General features: G+C 36.2%; 1 protein-coding gene across 1 annotated transcript; it reads right to left on the reverse strand.

Annotated features, from left to right (window-relative positions):
• Positions 1-296: 296 nt before the first annotated feature.
• On the reverse strand, positions 297-19,740 carry LOC124131379 (isocitrate dehydrogenase [NAD] subunit alpha, mitochondrial-like). The gene is made up of 11 exons (XM_046494619.2): positions 19,583-19,740; positions 13,207-13,251; positions 12,273-12,356; positions 10,851-11,023; positions 9,527-9,656; positions 8,725-8,858; positions 7,639-7,741; positions 5,458-5,522; positions 4,400-4,481; positions 2,335-2,487; positions 297-1,560 (listed from the first exon to the last, which is right to left on the reverse strand). The coding sequence occupies exons 1-11, from the start codon at positions 19,628-19,630 to the stop codon at positions 1,477-1,479; spliced, it is 1,101 nt and encodes a 366-aa protein (XP_046350575.1). The 5' UTR covers positions 19,631-19,740; the 3' UTR covers positions 297-1,476.
• Positions 19,741-19,967: the final 227 nt, after the last annotated feature.

Genomic DNA, 19,967 nt, shown 5'->3' on the forward strand with positions numbered 1-19,967 from the left:
AAATTCCTGAAATAATGTGAAAGAGTGGTGATGCTATTTTCAAGGGCATTAATAAATGCTTCTTTTAAATATTTCTTTTTTATTTTAAATTTAGTACTTTAGTTGCTTTAGTAACCCTCAGGTAGGCTGGTTCCCAGCTTTCTTTACTTGGCTTTGTGACTGATATGATATCACAACATATATATATATATGTATAAACACATTAAGCTCAATCATGCATTGCCTGCACTACTATATTGCATCACTCCAACACAACCTATGGCAACTACGTCTTCACAGACAAGGCACTACAAAGCTCATGACAATGTACTTTATTGTCAACAATATTATGCTAATATACATCTATGTTTGATCAATTAAAGATATGTAACAACTATACACACTGACGTAAAGGTCAAACACAGAACTGGAAACAATACACTGTATTGCGGTCTCACAGTTGTCTCCATAATCTCATGGTTCTCTATTCTATCATGGCACACTCACTACACCAGAGACTGTTGAAAAATCAGAAAGTCAAGTTGATATGTATTCATCTGGACACCATTCTCAGATGTGCTGGAGGAAAACTAGAAAATATGCGGTTCAGAAGTTCATGCATCTTTGCGCAACCTCACTCTCAAAGAAACACAGGTCTCTAATGACCAGTATTTGAAGCTGAGTTTACAGTTACTACATAAGAATGATATAACAGAATCTTGCTTCACCATGGAGATATGACCAACAGGATACTGGGAATACAAATGCAGCATATCAACAACACAAGTTCCAGTCTCTTGCAGCAACAGACGTATCAGCAGAACATTACAGAAAGCTCCGATGGTTTCAACGTGCAGTGCAAACATTCACAAAATAACAAAATACTGACTTTAGTTTCTGTGTTTGTCTCACATATCTATCTGCAGCAAGGAAATCATCCTTGATATCTGCATGCATTATCAATACATGTTGGCTATTTCTTTACACATTGTGTTCTTATAAACTCAACCAGCTTCTTCTCAACAAACATCAGCCTGTTACACCGTGTCTGGTTGAGGCACAAAAAGGAAATACCATTTGAAATAAACCTTCACAAGTATAATACAATGATTTTTATTTAAATGCATATTCATTCACAATTCTGACAATAACAAGGTGCCTACTGCAAAGAGATTCCCTTAATACACAAACATATCATTTTCATGAAACAAAGTGAAATAAAAAGATAAATTTTGAATGATCATTATCATCTCCAACATACACTGACTCTGGACATCAATAAAGGATTTTAATTCCAAATAGACCGATTACACCATCAGCAAAAGCCACATTGGAAACTGGCACATTTATTTGAGACATTACAAGATCAGAACCATACACATCTGTTCCTTCCATTTTTGTATAAAAAAAGGAATTGAATAAATAACAAAGAAAAATGAAACAAGGGAAAAATTGAGTCTACAATTTGTGCTGTACATCATCTTCCGCAGCCTGGTCTTATGATGAGCTCTCCACCTTGCGACAGATTTCTTTTGTGAAGTCGGAGCACTTGGCATTGCCGCCTAAATCTCCTGTCAGCACCTGGAACACACAACAAGGATGTTATTCAGTATTAAAGGCCATGTACACCTTTGTACAGACACATATCATATGTGACATCAACCTGTGCCAGATATTTTTGTGTCCACCAGCCAGAATCAATGCTTCTGCCCAATATTTCCGAATGAATGAGGTTACTGGTATCACACAATATACCGTATTTGACGTAATAAGCGCCCAGGGCACTCTCCAAGTTAGAAATAGGGGGCTCCTATTAGAATATTATTTTGGTGAAAAAAAAACCAGACGAAAGATCGTAAATTTCATGGTTTATGCTGACAGCCTGAAATGTTTATATATGATGGATATTAGCAAATATGCTTAGCTGTGGGTGCTTATTATGTCGAATATGGTACATTGATAATATCAACGGATAAAGTTCCCTTTAGGACGATGCAATTGTAGAAAAAAATCTCAGTACAAATATGTACCGGTACATGTAACAAACACAGATTTATCTATCTTTCTCACTAAAGAATTAAAAATCCTCTTGACGATTCAATCAGTGAAAGTTGTTTAATACAGCTGTCAGCAAATACTAAAGCTATAATGCAGCAGCCTAGTTTCCTGTCTGAACTAGATCAGCAGTTGATAGAATGAGCAGCCAGCTCATATGTCAAGCCTAGGACATTCTATCTAAAAAGAGAACAGAATACTTTGATGTTCTTTTTCACATTCTTAAAATAACAATTAATGTAATCACCAGAGTATGTGGCTAAACCTTGAACCTGTATAAAGCCGACACATTAGACATACCTTTCCTTCACTGATGGCCTCAAGGGCAGCCTTCTCTATTCTACGAGCATGTTCTCCAAGTCCCATGTGTCGCAACATCATCACTGCACTGAGCAGCAGGGCTGTGGGGTTGGCCTTGTCCTCGCCTGCAATGTCTGGAGCTGTGCCGTGAACCTGCCACCAGGAAAAACATGGTAGCCTTTGGTGATTGTCAAGATCACATTGTATATACTTCTTTTAAGTTGGTTTGACTGTATGTATTAGAGTGTGTTTGGACTGTATGTTAGCTGTGAGCTTAAAAGATGTTATGCAAGGAGTGAACATCTTTTGTTGTATGAGCTGTGTGATTAAACATAATATTGTTTATGCTTATATTCTTGTACATTAGACCATGTATGTATAGTTACATGTACATATAAATGTAATAATAGAATAGTATACGGATATAGAAACATATGTTTTGTAGTGTATATTCATTGTGAATGAAGTTATTACAATCTTAAAGATCTCACACAAAGTCTTGATTTGGCCGTGTTTTGGCAGTCATTGTTGTATTTAAAACAACCACCATCATATCATTATATACATTTACTTTTGATATTGGAATTGGTTATTCTGAGTAGTAGTTGCTCAATGTATGTTGAATAACTCTGTTCTTTTTTAGTTATTCGAGTATAGTACATGCTTGATGTATGTTGAATAACTGTGTATAGTTAATCTGAGCATGCTCCAAATCTCACCTGTATGTTGAATAACTATGAGTGTACCATTCTGAGTATATAATACTCGATGTAAGGTGAATGGTTACTAATATATAAACTGAAGGGTAAACATTTGTCATATAGTGTCAGGGGACATAGAGGGGCACTGTATGAAATATGTGGAGGCTGGGTCATTTATTTTATGAAGCCTGACCCCAGGGCAACAGACGGCCAAGCATATGAACATGATTACATCTGAATTGGATGAGACCTGTGTGAGGCTCATGTGACTATAAACGATGTATAGTGTACATAGCGATGATGTGGAAGGAGGCAGGAGAAAATTCCCCATAATGGCTGCCGACACAGTCAACCACAAGGTAGCTCAATATTCAAGTGGAAATTCTGACAAATCCGCAGGTTGTCAAATGGTAAAACTTCTATAAATGCGATCACCACGGGATCGGCAAAAGCTAAGTAATTGGCAACCAATTATCCTCAGAAAATTTCAACTCGGAGAACGAAATGTATCCTGAACAGAATAATTTAACAGTGTTGCCCCGTCTACGCCATGAGGTCACACTGGTCTACTCATGCGCAGTTACAATCTCATGGGACCCCTGAATCACGTGACTGGATGGTAGTATAGATTGTTGACATGCATGTTGACTGAAGATATTGATGTTGTTATGTATTTGTAGGGATTTAGGAGATAAAGTATTGGTACAATATTAGTGTATTTGTTAGTAAGGTTGAGTAACCTTAAGTATTTGGAAAGTGTCTGTTAGAGGAACAGGGTGAGTGTGAAGAGTGTGAAGAGTGTGAAGGGTGAGAGTTAGTGGAGGCTAGTTGAATGGGTGTGAGTATGTAAGTTTTTAAGTCATTATCAGTATAATTCTTACCTGAATAAATGTATTCTTAATCCATATTTTTTGTTGTGACAGTGATGGGAATTGGTAAAAATTTTCAAGATTGATAATTGCTTTGGAAAAGCAATCAATGATCTGCTTGATCATGATTAAGAACAGAAAAATAATAAATTTGGAGCAAACTTTCTTTGTATCTTTCATGTAGTAACAAAAACTCTTTCAGTATACTTTGCACCACAAATGTGTCTGCTTGCAATTCAAATGAAAGTATGAAACCTTACAGATTTGTGATTTTCTATATCCTATACAGAATCATTTTATCCCCCTCAACATCTTTAATTTTCCACATTCTGTTCCCAATAACTAAACTAGTAATTAAGGGTTCTCGAGTGTTTTGGCTATTGTACTTACATCTGAGGAGCTTCTTAATCCATAAGATAATGATTATTGCAAGGATCCTGTCACTTTCATTTTGGACTTTGAAAACTGACAACATTGATAATATAACAAACTCACAGATTCAAAAATAGCTCCCTCTCCTCCTATATTTCCACTGGGTGTAACTCCGAGGCCGCCAATTAGCCCTGCACACAAATCACTAGAAAAATAAAAGAGTTCTCTTTAATAATACATTAAATAACAAATAAACAATAAACAGACATATCCAGGGTTGTTCAAATATCAAAATGTCCTACTTGCCCAAGGTCACGTAAACTTCAAAATTCTACTTGTTCAGCCTGATTTTAAATTTTCCCTGTTAAAAAGATAAAAGTAGAAAAAAACCCATTAATCTTTACAAGAAAACTTTATAATTGTAGCAACAGCTAATGAAAGATGTGCAGAATTGAAAAATGACTTGTCAGGTACTTCATCTGCAGACACACGATGCATCTTCCAAGTTTCAAAGTTAATACCGCCAATTTTCATACTTGCCCGAGGGTAACTAAAGTATATTTTTCTACATGCCTGGCACTTTATTGTCACGGGTCGTGCTAGTAGTGCGTACTAATAGAATACCAGTGATGTATTGGCCTGATTTTCCTATTGCAATAATTATTAATGTATTGCGATATGTACCACGGTATATTCCATGCATTCTTTCATCTGTAATTTGTTATGAACCTGAACAAAAATACCCCAAATGACTTGAAGTTTTTCTTTAATTCTGTACTGAAAGTTCCATGACAGAATCAGACTTAACACAAGAGTCAACAGTTGGCCAACAAAAAAATGCAAGAGATAAAAAAAATGTTCATTTCTGATCTTTTCTTTTAAAAGATAAATATGACAACATGTTTATATTTTAGATCAACCCTCTGGTGGGAGACATAGCACTTATGTAAATGTTGCCAACAAGATGAAAATTATCAGAAATATGCATCATTTAAAAAACACAAAATACCTGTATTTTGAAAATGTATTAATTAGTATTTCAAAACGCGGTATATTGGTATACCAGTAATAGGGTGCACCTCTATAGAACACCCATAATCTAATTCTTACTTCTAAGTCTTTTATTAGAATGTTCACTGTCTATTGCATTGCTTAGTTGTGAAATGTAATTTTATCCATACCTCAAAATGTCACCATACAAATTTGGCATAACTAGGACATCAAACTGTGTGGGATCTTGGACCATCTGTAACGAAGAATGATGCATGATTGAATTGTTTGCTGAAAAAAAAGATAATCAGTGTTCGTGAAAAAATTGGATTCTCAAAATTGTAAGCTACTCAGGAACATTGCCATACGCCATCAATGATAACACCAAATAAAATGTCAGATTATTGAAATAGAATTTCATGAAGATTGTTAAATATAAGAAAATATAAAATGTTCTGCATCAGCATCATGTGTTTGATTCAGTTCTAGCAATAACATTGATACATAACAAGGAGGGAGAGAGCTGATGAATTTATATACAAGAATCTATTGCTACACAAATCTCAATTTCATCAAAATCAGATCTTAGTTCTCGCTACTGCTAAACAAAGATCTGAGGACATCCCATTAGAGGGTCACGTCAGAACGACCTTTCATCCGACTAATCAGAATGTTGCTTACCAGATCATGAAAGTGACAGTCGGAATGTGATTTCTAATCATGCAACCTTGAAAACTTTAACATGGGGTATTCCGAATGATAGTTAGGGCTTAATGATTGAATCCATACAATCTAGGCCATCTATTAGCCATTCCACAATGTTCTTTTGTTCAGGTTTCAAATTTTTAATCGAGAATTTGTCAAAATATGTAGTTGCCGATTTGAAATTAGTGCCATAAAGGACGAGAAAGCTGCCTTCTGATTGGCTAATGTTGTCAGTCATTCCATTGGTCAGTCAAAGTTCGCGCAAGGTCGGTCTGACGTGACCCGTAATGGGGTGTTCTCAGATCTTTGTTCACCGGTAGCGAGAACTAAGATCTGATTTTAAGGAGATTGCACAAATCTTTGTAAAATCTAACTATTCTTTACATATGTATTCTTATCCTGCATTACTCCTTATGCAATTACTGCTGATTTTTAACAGAAAGACGAAGTTGTGAGGGGTCAAGTTGCAGAAGAAGTTGTTCCAACCAGATGAGTAGCAATACCCTCACACAGCAGCCACGTGACCATGGAAGTGGTGATGTCACATAAGAGCACATCATTGCTTAGAATGTAACATCTGAAGACTTTGTGGAGAAGCAGTACTGTGACGGGAGGGCACTTGGATGAAATAATGTAGGATAAGTATTAAAACGTAAAAAATATTTAGATTTTACTATTTTTTTAACTTATCCTGCATTACTCCTTAATGCATCTTTATCAGACGGTACGGAGGTGAGCATGCCTTCAGATGTGATCCGAAAAAAGTTTAACGCCACCATCCAACGAAGATAAGGTTGCAGGTGAACCGGGAGGACAATGGAGACTGATGGAATCTGGCGCCTGATGAAGGGGGTGAGGAACTGCTGGATCGGTCATAGCTCGAGATCTCCCCTGGAAGTCGGGTCCTGTGCCAAAATGAGTAAGCCCAACAGCACTCGCAACTGGCGGAGTGTCCGGGCTAGCTGAAGAGCAGGCAGAGAGTGGTGGAGGATCTTTAACCACCTGTCCCTGGGTACTTGTAAGAGGTCCTTGTTGGTCAGAAACAGGCCTCCGATAAATTGAAGATGAAGACGGATTGAGCTTCGACTTGGTCTTGTTGACAATCCATCCAAGGTGATGGAAGAGGAGATGGGTTAAATCCCTGTGGTGGATTATCGTCTCTGATGGTTCAGGAGACAATCGTCTATGTAAAACTTGAAGCTGATCTGCCTCAGGTGGAAGTAGTTAGCCATTGGCTTGGTGATCCGTGTAAAAAGCCACTGGGCCATGGATGGGCACATGGAGTTACGCATGGCAGATTAGAAGGACAATACGCCCAAAATTATGGTGACTGAGAGCCACAATGAGTGGGAATTTAATACAAATTACGTAAGGATAAGATGAAAAAGGAAAAAAACCCATAAACAATAACACAATAGCAAGAGAAAACAATGTGTAAATAAGAAGCAAAGGATGATGGAAAACTGCAGAAGCTTTATTCTTATAAACACGTCTGACTGTGTTGGATGACAAAGCAGTAATGTGCTCTTATGTGACGTCACCACTTCTGGGTCATGTGGCAGCTGTGTAAGGGTATTGCTATCAATGCAGGATAAATTAAAAAAATGTATGTATATTTGTAGTTAAATATACATTTGACTTAAAACACTGTAAAAAGCAACACTTACATTAAGACAAACTGTATCCAAGTACATTTCAGAAAATTTGATATCTCTATTTTTTTCTGCTACCTCCCGACAGCATTTCAAAAACAAACCATCTGACATTCTCCTGAAAAGAAAGAAGAAAATAAGGTGTGCAACTAGTACTTCTAAGAAGTATTAATCTAGATTCTTAATTCAGCTAGTCCTATAGTTTGACCTTTGAAAATCAAATCGTATTACTTTTCTAATTCAAACAATCTTTAAATATTAGCTCATAACATTCAATTAAATACCCAAAATTCATTAAAACAAGCATGAAATACTCATATCCCCGGCTAATATGACATGTTCAGTTGTGAGCAAGGCATTAGCCCTCCAGAAACGAGCACATGTCCTTATGATACCTTATTTATATAACCTGTCAATGTCATATTAAAAGAATATATACCAAAACATTCTCCAGCAAGTGACTTGAAGTGATAGGTAAAATCAAATTCTTCTTACTGACAGGTGTATTGTGATAGAGATAACATTTCACAATCAGATACATAATCATATAGATGTTCCATAAAAGGCAGAAAAACGGATTGTCAAGGTATTATCTAGGATTCCAAACTTGAGCAGGCAAGTTGGGAAAAGTGCAGACTTCAAAATTAGCATAAATCCACTAGCTAAATTCAGGAAGGTTCAACTCTGTAAAGGCCAGTTTTGCAAACTAGTGAAAACAAAATATTTCTAAACATGGAAAAGAGCATTAGTTTCTTTAATTCATTATGTACTTAACATTGCATTCAATGTAAAACTAAGTATCAAAGTCTTTTGCATCATAATTGTCCTTGTCATCCTTAGGGTACGTCACCCTCAAAAGCTAACACAATAAATATAACCACCTGAACTTGTAAATTTTAATGATGGTATTAAATGTTATTGATGTTTACAACTGTAGATTCTGCGAACACCTAGAAATGTCCCTGTAGGTTCATTCCCTTGAAATCCACTGCTATGTGTATCATGTTATCACTGTTATAATGACATACTGCCTACATTCACATGCACCAAACAGTCACTGTCATATCTAATTCTCACATAGGCCCAGCTTTCCCAACTCACATGATGTTGGCCTTGTGCACTGCTGTGACTGTACTGCGGTCGTTGTCCCGGGCAAACTTGAAGGCATACTCGGCTACCCGCATGGATGCTTGTTCTGTGATGAGTTTGATGCTCTGTACAACTCCATCAACAATCTGATACAAGGAAAAAACATCAGTGTAATTAACAAATGCTTTATTTAAAAAACGTCAACAAACTTAAAAAGACGACATCAATTCCTTGTAAAATTCCTCCTGAAAGTACACAATAAGATGTAATAAGGGAGACAACTCTTTGAATTTGAACACATTTTATATATTGCAAACAGGCCTTCTGTGGTTCAAGTAGGGATGGGACAATCCATGACTATCCTTGGTGGATGTATCGCTGCAGTGTATTGCAAAGTTATGTTACCTGTTTTCTGGTGGTGCAAAGAAACTTTCAATGCATCATTTTCATTGTTTACCTGTTTGTTATCATGTAACAATTGTTTCATAAGTTTCCACCCCCAAATATGTAGTATGGAACCAAAATATTTTGTTTACCTGAAACGTTCTGAAATTCACCTTTCATAAACAGACTGTCATTCTTTCTGTATGGTGATGCTTATCATGTCCTCACTACAGAGACATGTATCGGATTGTAACTTTGTGTATCGTCCAAATCCAAGTTCTTAAGTCATCCCACACATCTACAACAACGACTGCTGCTACTAGTAACATATTTTATTCAATAGACAGAAACTGACAACCCATTTACCCCCAGACAAATCTGTGTTAAATGGGTGTCAGTGAACAGAAGTCATGAAACCTACTATACTTACAACATGTTCAATGCCACTGTACTCTCCCTCAGTGTTTTCTCTGATCGTCACTATGTCAACATCTTCATACGGTGTCTTGAACCCCTCAATAGAGCGACATGGTCTCACATTAGCATACAGGGTGAATGCTCTGAAACAGAGAAGATAATTTCTGTATTTGCTAGCATCACTAGAATCAAATGATCCTTAACGCCACACTCAGCAATATTCCAGCTATATGACGGCGGTCTGTAAATAATCGAGTCTGGACCAGACAATCCAGTGATTAATATCATGAGCATCGATCCATGCAGTTGGGATCGATGACATGCATCAACCAAGTCAGCGAGCCTGACCACCCGATCCCGTTAGTCTCCTTTTACTACAAGTAAGTCACCTTTTACGACAAGCATGGGTTGCTGAAGACCTAACTACCCCGGAATCTTCACGGGTTTGATGAACACAGACACTGTCATCAAGAAAAGAACATCTTCCCATGGCAATGGAGTTAACTGACTGTAAAAGTCCAGTTTCCACCCTTGCCGAATTAGGCTGGAACTTCTGGATTCAATCGTTGCGCCACCAGTGGCTATTGTGAGTTAAGTCCCATTGACCAATCAGCTTCCACCTCTGATATCACTTGCATTTGCTTCAAATATTCAAGACAATCTGATTGATAATCAAGATCTACGGTATATTGTAATAAATGGTGCTTATTTTGCAAAGTGCATCAAATCACGTGAGCACCTTGACTAAATGAACATGAAGAGATTTGGAAAATATCTTTTGAAGCCAAGTTGATGGGACACATGCTTTGCAAATCCAGTACTTGACTAAAATCTGCACAGCATTTTACAAAGTGGATGTTGATTTCGTTGCACGATTTTGATTGGACTATGCATAGACTCATTAGTCCAGTCAAAATAAAAATCCATAATTTCAGCCTAGTTCGGAAAGGGCGGAAACTGGACTTTTAAAGTCAGTTAACTCCCTTGCCTCGGGAAGATGAAAAAGAAGGAATTTTCCTCTATGGCTTACAGAGATAAGAAGTAATACATTCGTAAAGAAGATCAAACCAGAAATTGTGATATTGACATTTATGTTAACTGGATTTATCCATCATGATGATTAGAAAGGACCATAGTTCCACTTTGAGAAGAAACATGTACAGGGTGGATGCATGTAAAGATGGAAAAATATCTGCTTCATTTAGATACATTACATAAGATATCTGCCTGTACCGGGAGACATTCTAAAATAATCTATAAATCTATCAGTCCTTATATGAATCCTGACTCTCAAATGCATGAGCGGCAGAGTTCCTCTTCAAAACTGGATGACTTACTTTCGAAGTGCCAAGTTAAGAGACTGGTGTCCCTTTCCAATGGGTGTAGCAAGTGGTCCTTTCAGTCCAACCTTTGTTTTGCCCATTGACTCAAAGATCTTTTGGGGGAGGTGGAACTTGCCATCAGGTCCCTTGACTGGAGTAACATCAACCTCCTCCCAATCCACTGGGGCCTGACAAGAATGAAAACAAAGTGAAGAAAACTGCAATGGCAGGGATGCAAGCCAGACCCAAATGACTAACAGATTACTGAGCAACTCAGAAGACTTGATTACTGCTGTTATCAGGGATTGACCTGAGTCTATCTATTTTTGAGTCAACGGGACACTAAGTAATACGTTTGGGGCTTCAAGAACTCTGACGTATGTGGTGTACTTAACCTGATTTCTAAGAATTTTACTTCAGCAAGATATCAATGTCAGAGTGAAGTAAATCAACCATTGATTTGCTTGTTTTTCCTAACAGAATAGAAGTGTACCTTTAATGCAGCATGCATATTATAAATGTTTATAAATTGTTTCCATGAAAAACCATCAGTGTAATTAACAAATGATTAATCTCAAAAAGACCAACAAATTCGAAGAGACGAAATCAGTTCCTTGTCAAATCTGTCTAAAATTACACAATTACGTATATGTAACAAGGGAGACAATTCCTTTAAATTTGAACACATTTTATACACTGCAAATAGGCCTCATGCAGTCCATGTAGGGATAGATCAAATCATGACTAGCCTACATGCAAGATTTAACATGATGCACAAATGTGCATCCAGTATGCACAAATGTTGAGATTGGATACAGAAAAAGAATATACTACGCACAATAATATTCAATCACTGTACCTACAGCCCATCAATAGCAGTTAAGGGTGTCTGTCATTTCATCCATCAATCATGACCACTGTGCACATGATCATTGATTCATTCCAGGCTCTCAAGTATTTATCAAAACGTACAGTACACTACACTGTTTCATTACTTTGCAGGACCCTCATATACTTAAAATTAATTATTGGGGGTCCAGGGGACCCCCACTTTTGTAAGTCAAAGTAAAACCCTGCCCAGGTGGATGTATTAATGGATATATTACAAAGCTATTACCATGTTACCCGTTTTCAGGCTGTGAACAGAAAATTTCAGGGCATCACAACATCCAAAAACATGCAGTATGGCACAAAACCATTTTGTTTAAATAAAAGTTTCTGAAATTCTCCTTTTATAAACAGATAGTGTCATTCTTTCTGCATCATGACCTCACTATAGAGATATAATGGACCTAGAAATGTCAGTAATATGTAACATGCATGTGGTTCATAAATTGATAATGCCTGGTCCAGATTCAAGTATTTACCGGCAGATACGATACAGTTGGTATTGGATTTAGAAGTGACATAACTGACTGTGTCAGTGCAAGGACTTACCCCTGATGCAGCAAAGATTTGCTTGACAGAATCAGAAATTTCTGGTCCGATGCCATCTCCTGGGATGAGTGTGACAGTTTGAACCTTGTAACAAATTGAATTGTGGTTAAAACCAGGGAAGACACATCAACATTCAGAGAAAGTCTCACGGGAGTATCTTTTAATATTCAACATATCAACACGATATCATAAAAGTTAAATGCTCTGAGGCCTTCTGTGGAGTCCTTAAACTTTTATTGATGAGTGTTGATATATCATGTATAATGTATATCAAATGACACTCAAAAGGCGGGTTTCGATTAATCATCCAAAAACATTCTTCCCACTTTTTCAGTATGTAAACATTAACAACCAGTGTCTGAATGTAAAAAGTACAGCTAGCGAGCTTCAATGGCAGAGACTAGTGGTGTCATTTCATTGTGATGTCATGGTAACCTATGGTCTGCATGAGGTTGTGATGCAAATTATGCAGTGCTGTCTCCTTGGAGATATCGCTTGATCTCACCCCAAGCGTGGAAGCCAGGTTTGGATGATAAGCGAAATACTCATATTCAGACACATAGTTATGTAATCGTCCAATCTTGAAACTTGTGTTTGAACTTTCAGGTCAACCAGTTTCTGCTTTCTTTCATCAAAGTGATAAGCATTAGTGTCCATGATTATGTTCAAAGTTCTATTTTCATTGATAAATCACAGACATCTGCTATGGTCTTGTTACCTACTCTGCTCCCTATTTCCAATGTAGGTCCATTTGTCTCAATTGAACCATACAAATTGCTTTAGCAGATAAAATTGTTGTAAAGGTTTAAAATTGCAAGGATAGCATTAAGATAAGGGCAGTCAAATCTACAACAAAAGGTTTCTCTGACCTCTGATGTGAACATATGAGATCCGTATATACTAATCATGATGATAGATAGAAATTCATACATACCTGGCTGGAAAAATATTTTAGCCCAGGGGAGTTTTGAAATATGTTCTGCAAAGAAAAATGTATTGTTACTAGTGGTGTGATCGTGTCGATATATTATTTATACCACCCTTTTAAAAGTGTGTATATTACAATAAAAAGCATGCAATATACTTCATAATACCAAAAAAGGTTAATCCTGAAGCTAGTTGAGTACAACTGACATTATGTTTGATTACTAAACCAAATGTTTCCCTCAATTCATTCAATGCTTTCTATACCTTCCAATGATGTGAATTACCCAATAGTAATGGTAATTTTCAATAGCCAGAACTTTTCATTTGATCATGTTGATAACAATGTTACATGCAATATTTTGAAAACTCTAAAGTACAATTCCACAGCAAAATACTAAATAAATTTATGAGCAATGTCCTACTCTGAAATGGTATCACAATGTCACGAAGCAACCAAGTCACCAAGCCAGGCCATCTGGTCAATTCAGTCACCTCTCAAAACAAGCATAGATTGCTGGGGACCTATTGGAACCCCAAATCTCAACTGGGTTGAATGATATATCATGTGAAGTTACATTGAGAAATATTGAATGGTTTATGAGTTTAGCTCTGTAAATGAAACACATATTTGAAGTGTTATTGCCTCAGAGATGTCAAAATCTAAAATGTGATAAAAATTCAACTTCATTTGGGTGGGTGATAACAACAAAGACTGACTGGTTGGTCCAAACAAACCCACCAGCTCCAGATAATTTTTCAGGATGAAGTGCAAAATCAGGAGCAGAAATTTCTTACATCGTATCCCTTCAGCATATTCAGGCAAAAGAACAGGTGATAACAACTTGGTGAATACAAATTTGAAAGTTTAGATAAAAGATCACTAGACATGATGATTTACCATTTAAATTGTATTTCCAGTTCGGCAAGGCATTGTTTTATGTGCAGAGATTAAGATTACTGTGTGTATTTTCTCGCAAACTAAGCAATCAGCAATCAGCTGTACACACATTTTCTTACAATCTATTGGTGATTCGGTTAAAAATTACCCAATAATATAACTTTAAAGTTTTTTGATGCAGTGATCGGAGGAATTGTACCTGAAAATATTATTTTATCAGGAATAATATATTCAAATACTGTGTTATTTTAGTTGCAGCTTTCCTATATATATATATATATGTAAAATAATAATAACCATAAGCTTGCCACAAACTTTGGTACAGCTGATAGCTATTGCCAGGTACTTTTTATGTATGGAACAATATGACCACTCACCAACGAAGCTCCTGTCAACATGTAAACTCTATGTTGACATATAACAGTCAAACTCAACAAGTATGACTCTTAACGAGGTGAAGTATGGCATTTATGATATATGTATCCATTCTGTCAACGAAAGTTCGTTTCAAGGCATCAATAACGGTTATCTGGCTATAGTTGCTGTAAATCACTGTGAGTTGTGTGATCTACTGATCACTGATACCCAATTTCGCCTAAATTAATGTAAACAATATTGAATGAAATTGTTTTTAAAATTATATAAAATAGGTTACAAACATACATCCAGATATACAATGAATACTTTTTGTAAGCAGACAGTGTAATTATTTACATACTCAATTTGCATTCTTCAATATAGATTTGTTGACATGATATTTCCTGTGTAATGTCTCTGCGTTGGGGGAAAAAACATCAAAAACTCATTATTTACACAGCTGTTATTTTTGGGGGAAAAAGGAGTGCACTACTCAAGACAATACGCTGCTTGAAATCACAATACAATTTTTGGGAAATACGTCTACAAATGAATGTTAGACTGTACATGTATGCTGTGATGCGTACTGGATATGTTTTCTTAATTAACCCCCACCATATCGTGGATATTTTCATCTGTACATACACCAATACAGTCTTTATCTGAAACCAAACAACTGAACACAATTTTTGTATAATCTAAAACAATTTTTTTCCTTATCTCAACCAAGTTTGTTTCTGAGAAGGTAATATTTCGTACTTGGAGAGAAAAAAAAGTTTAAAAAAAAGTTTAAAAAAAGCCTTATACCAATGTCTTTTATGAAAATAAAGTGCAGAAGTAATGTTGTTTTTGTTAGATGTGATCTAGTCCTACAGAACATAACGGTGCTAAACAATTAATTTCTATGACTGATTGGTTGATATGATACAGTCACCAATCATAGTTTTCGGAACCAAATGCCAACCCTAATTGTTACATCTTCCTACACATTCTACATTCAGAAATACATGGCGTGGCGGATGACAGTCAATACGGAATGGGAATGGTGAAAATCAAAACTCAGATTAAACCTTTTTATTAAAAATATGAAACCTTATTTACTCAAAGTGCTTGTGACTATCAAATAAGGCTTTAACCATGGTAATAACTAGGGCTGCAACGAATATAGGGTAATGAATACAAATATTAATTCACGAATACAATAATAAGTCAGTAGTTGATGTATTATTTGTTATATTCAGTGAAACATTAACAACATAAATTATTTGACATGGTTTGTTAATTATCTATATTATACATTTATATACTGCACTTGTCCAGGTACTTAGTCTTAGTATCTGCTCAAATGCTACAATGACCAGTGACCAAATTCCTGTCAAATTAAATATTATAAGAGTGTTGTCTTTAAAGAAACCTATGCATATCATATGTTCTTATGGATGTTTTAGGTACAGGGTATGTAAATGCACATGATTGCATATTCATAAATATTCGATTCTAGTGGCCACGAATAACGAATTCAATTAATGAATGGATACGGTTCGATTCACCGAATATGCGAGTGAATCGTAACTGCCCTAGTAATAACACTGTGTTCCGATATGATGCATTTTCATCGAGATAACAGTGTGCAAGTAAACAAGGTTTCAGTATTTCACTGAACCTAAATCCTAAAATCAGCATTAAAAATTGGCACAAGTCCTGTAGTCCTTGCCAAACTGCCCCATAGTTAAGGTATCATAAGGACAATTAGAAATTTGCCAATTTTAAGGGTTTTTCAATATTTTATCATTATAAGGACTAGTGGACTGAATACTTCATCAAACATATTTTCCTGTCCCTGAATGATCAAGGACAAGTGATTATTTCTTGTAGTGTTAAAAGTTAATGGTATTTTAAAAAAATAAATATTTTGTTACCTTATAACTATATGCCATAGGGTAACCAATTTCAGTCTGTACTACTGACATACAAAATGTGAGTTTATTCATCTGGTGCCTAAGGCGACTGAGACACTGACAGCCGTGTCCGTATATCAGAGAGAAGTATCTGCAAGATACACTGTCTATGTAATACTGTTCATGGTTTTATCTTATCCTATTTATGTATGTATGGTCTGAAGCTACTGTCTACTAACATTTCTTATGGCCGAGTAAGATCAGCTGTTCCATATGCTAAGATTAATATCTACTGAAAATAATCTGTTCCATATGCTAAGATTAATATCTACTGAAAATAATGCCAAACTACAAGTTCAGGTCGTGAGTGTGTCTTGCAGTACTTGAGGTCTGACATTATAATTATATGAATCTGGGAACCCCTGAATTCTTTTACTTCAAGGACTACTTGATGTTCACACTTAAAGGGGCACTGATCTAACCCAATTCCCCGGACTGGTTGTTGCTTTTGTTATTGTTTTTTCCCCGTGAGTACCCGGATGATACGCAACGCAACTGAGCATGACCAGAGACTGGGCTACCATCTGCAAGGACAGCTAAATAAACTTGGTATTTGTTTTACGCATTTTTGCATAAACACTGATTGGTTAACCGTGATCTATAAAGATTTCGACAAAGGGCGCATGTTAATTAATTTCTTCAGCCTAAACTAACAGACAAAAAGAACGGCGGAGCTCATCGGATGTCGTCATTTGGAAATACCCCAGATGGTTATAGTTAACACTAAAAAAAGTATCCATGCAGTGAAAGCATTTTCAGTTTTCGGATTGCGTCGATAATACGATTACTACTCCCTTGTTGTCATCCACGTTTTCTCGCATAACCCTACACTTGTGTATTTGTCGTCATTCACTTGATTCTCAGTTAATGAATTTATTACAGGTACAATTAGTGGTAGCACCACTTAGATTACCTGATAAAGGTTCCCATTTGGCATTTATTGTGTCTGGGGTAATTATTCAATCTAAATCCAGGTTTGAAGTGAGGTGAAATGTGTGTTATGTAATATGCATGTGGCAGACCAGCAAGAGGTGAATGATCAGTTGATTTACTTTTTTTTGTAAAACAACGGATCGTTCCTAGTCATCAAAGGATTAACAGAAAATATGTTGATTGATTAATCACTGTTATCTTGCACAGTGGATATGTCAAAAGTGAGAGTTTACATGTCTAGGTTTACTAAAACAAAGGGAATACAAACATATCCTTGCGTGAAGTGCTGATGTAAAAACAACATACTTTGTTCAAAGGGTTAACTGATAATACGTTGATTGATTGATCATTGTTATCTATCACTCAATGGATTTTTTAGGAACCGTGGGGACGTTATGAAAATAGTTGTCACGTGGGCTTTCTCAGCTGACCCTTGAGACTTGCCACCTATGTGAAACACCTGAAACAATCCAAGTGATCAGTTGAGAAACGAACACGGGTTATAATATCCCGAAACGATATACATCTTTTAAAATATGTGATTGTTACAGAGACACGTGACATCGAATAGGTTTCTTTGTACAGCTGCAGACGAGTGGGATATTGTTCCTTTGTGTGGATATTCACGGATACATTCCTAGAACAAGGAAGCTGCCTAAAATTTATACACATAAATTTGGTAGGTTGTAATTATGATATTTGCATTTTGTTTTCCTTCATTTGCTGTAGCATTGAACTGATTCGTCCTTGTTTCTCTACGTCTTGGTTGGGAAATTCTTCAATGCGCGATAGACGTTGTTTTCACAGGCCTTTTCCCTTGTAAGCGTGTATATATTACCGTCAATTTGTAAAATGTAATTCTCTCAGGCAATTTATAAAATGTGTAAATATTTCAGTCATTTTGACTAAAAAATCTGTCCAGATTGATTAAGGCGATCAAAAGGGCCTACAAACATCACAACAGATTATTATGTAGGATTAGAAGCCAAACAACATAGAAATGTACTTTTCAACATAACATTTTCAGTCTCTTGGTGATGACATTAAACATCAAAATGTTTGGAATTCGTTATCATAATAATACCGATGGAAATGTTTTTCAGTCACTTTGTTAAATAACTGAATATTTAGGAGTTGAATAAATTTGAAAATGTTACACATTTTGACAGTAAAAAATATACACACTATCAAAAAGCAATGCTCAGGTGAAATATTTACTTTGTGTTGCAAGTCAAAATAGTGTAAACGAAAATCGCAAAATTACCAAGCAAGTGACTTATCAAAAGTTCATCACCATTACCGATGCTAACCACAAAGATACCTACATTTCCTTATTATCTCCAAAACTGTATTTCATTTTGTTGATCAATGTGACCATACGCCCTCTATATTACTACCCATACAAGTGACTAATGCGCTTACGAATGGCGCAGCAGAGGTCACGAACTAGTCTAGATTTCTGCTATACATCCGGGTACTCACTGGGAAAAAACAATAACAAAGGCAACAACCAGTCCCGGGGAATTGCGTTAGATCAGTGCCCCTTTAATTTCACACACCAGGCAGCGAACATGTTAAAGGCAATATTTGAATAGTTTCCAATGTTTGATAAAGCTAACATTAGTTGACAATATTACCTCGTCAAGATCATGTTATATCATGCGACATACATATTCACAGATTTGAAGAGTGAAATTTTAGAAAGGAAGTTAACAAGGAAATTAATCTTGTCTTCAGTAGGCCCTAGGACTTTCATAATCAGCGTGGAAATGAATGATTGTCCCCATGTTTGACTTCTTCACACTGAAATATTTGAGTATGGAAATGCAGAAGACTAGAATTAGACGATACATCATCAGAGTAGCTTATCCGAATATTGTGGAATAGACTTGTAGCTTAGGCCTAGAATTCGACCTGTTGATTTGAGTCACTTGTGATTTCTGACTGGAAAGGTAAAGTGATTGTTTTTTTGTTGAAGGAAAGTGAAACAATGGGTTGAATCATGTATTGTTTTTCTGCTTTTCCCAAACCATACATTTAAGCATCCTATCTCCACGTGCAATACATGTGCTTGTTGACATTGCGTCGTCTGCAACAAGACAACTTCAAGATCATCGACATAGCCTGGTGACGACGGAGATATTCAAAAGTAGTAAACACGATATTAGACTCGTTAATATAATGCTTTCTGGTGCTATGTGTTGTTTGTTAAAAACAAAATGATAAAAACGACTTACAGTGGATGATGTTGAACGAAAGAGCGACCTAAACACTTTGCCGGCCATTATGTTGACCTTGACGACCTTGGAAGGCTTGTGACGTCATATCCTTTGAGTTCCGCCGATATTGTACGTTCGCTTCCTTGAATAGTACAACATTCTTTTTAGTTCAGGCTTGTCAACTAAAATGTGAATGTAGCAGGGCAGTGAATGGGGGATATCCAAACACGCTACGGGTGAGAGACGTTTGTTCAGCCAATGGATTTGTCATATAGTATCTATCTAGTATCTATACCCTGAAACATATGAAAGGAATGATAAGTAATATTAACAATATACATAATGCAGTCATCACAATATTACAAACCGTTTTACATTACAAACACATCTTATTCATATATTA

Source organism: Haliotis rufescens, unplaced genomic scaffold (genome assembly GCF_023055435.1).
Source record: "Haliotis rufescens isolate VD_foot unplaced genomic scaffold, xgHalRufe1.0.p SCAF_1, whole genome shotgun sequence".
Taxonomy (NCBI): Eukaryota; Metazoa; Mollusca; class Gastropoda; order Lepetellida; family Haliotidae; genus Haliotis; species Haliotis rufescens.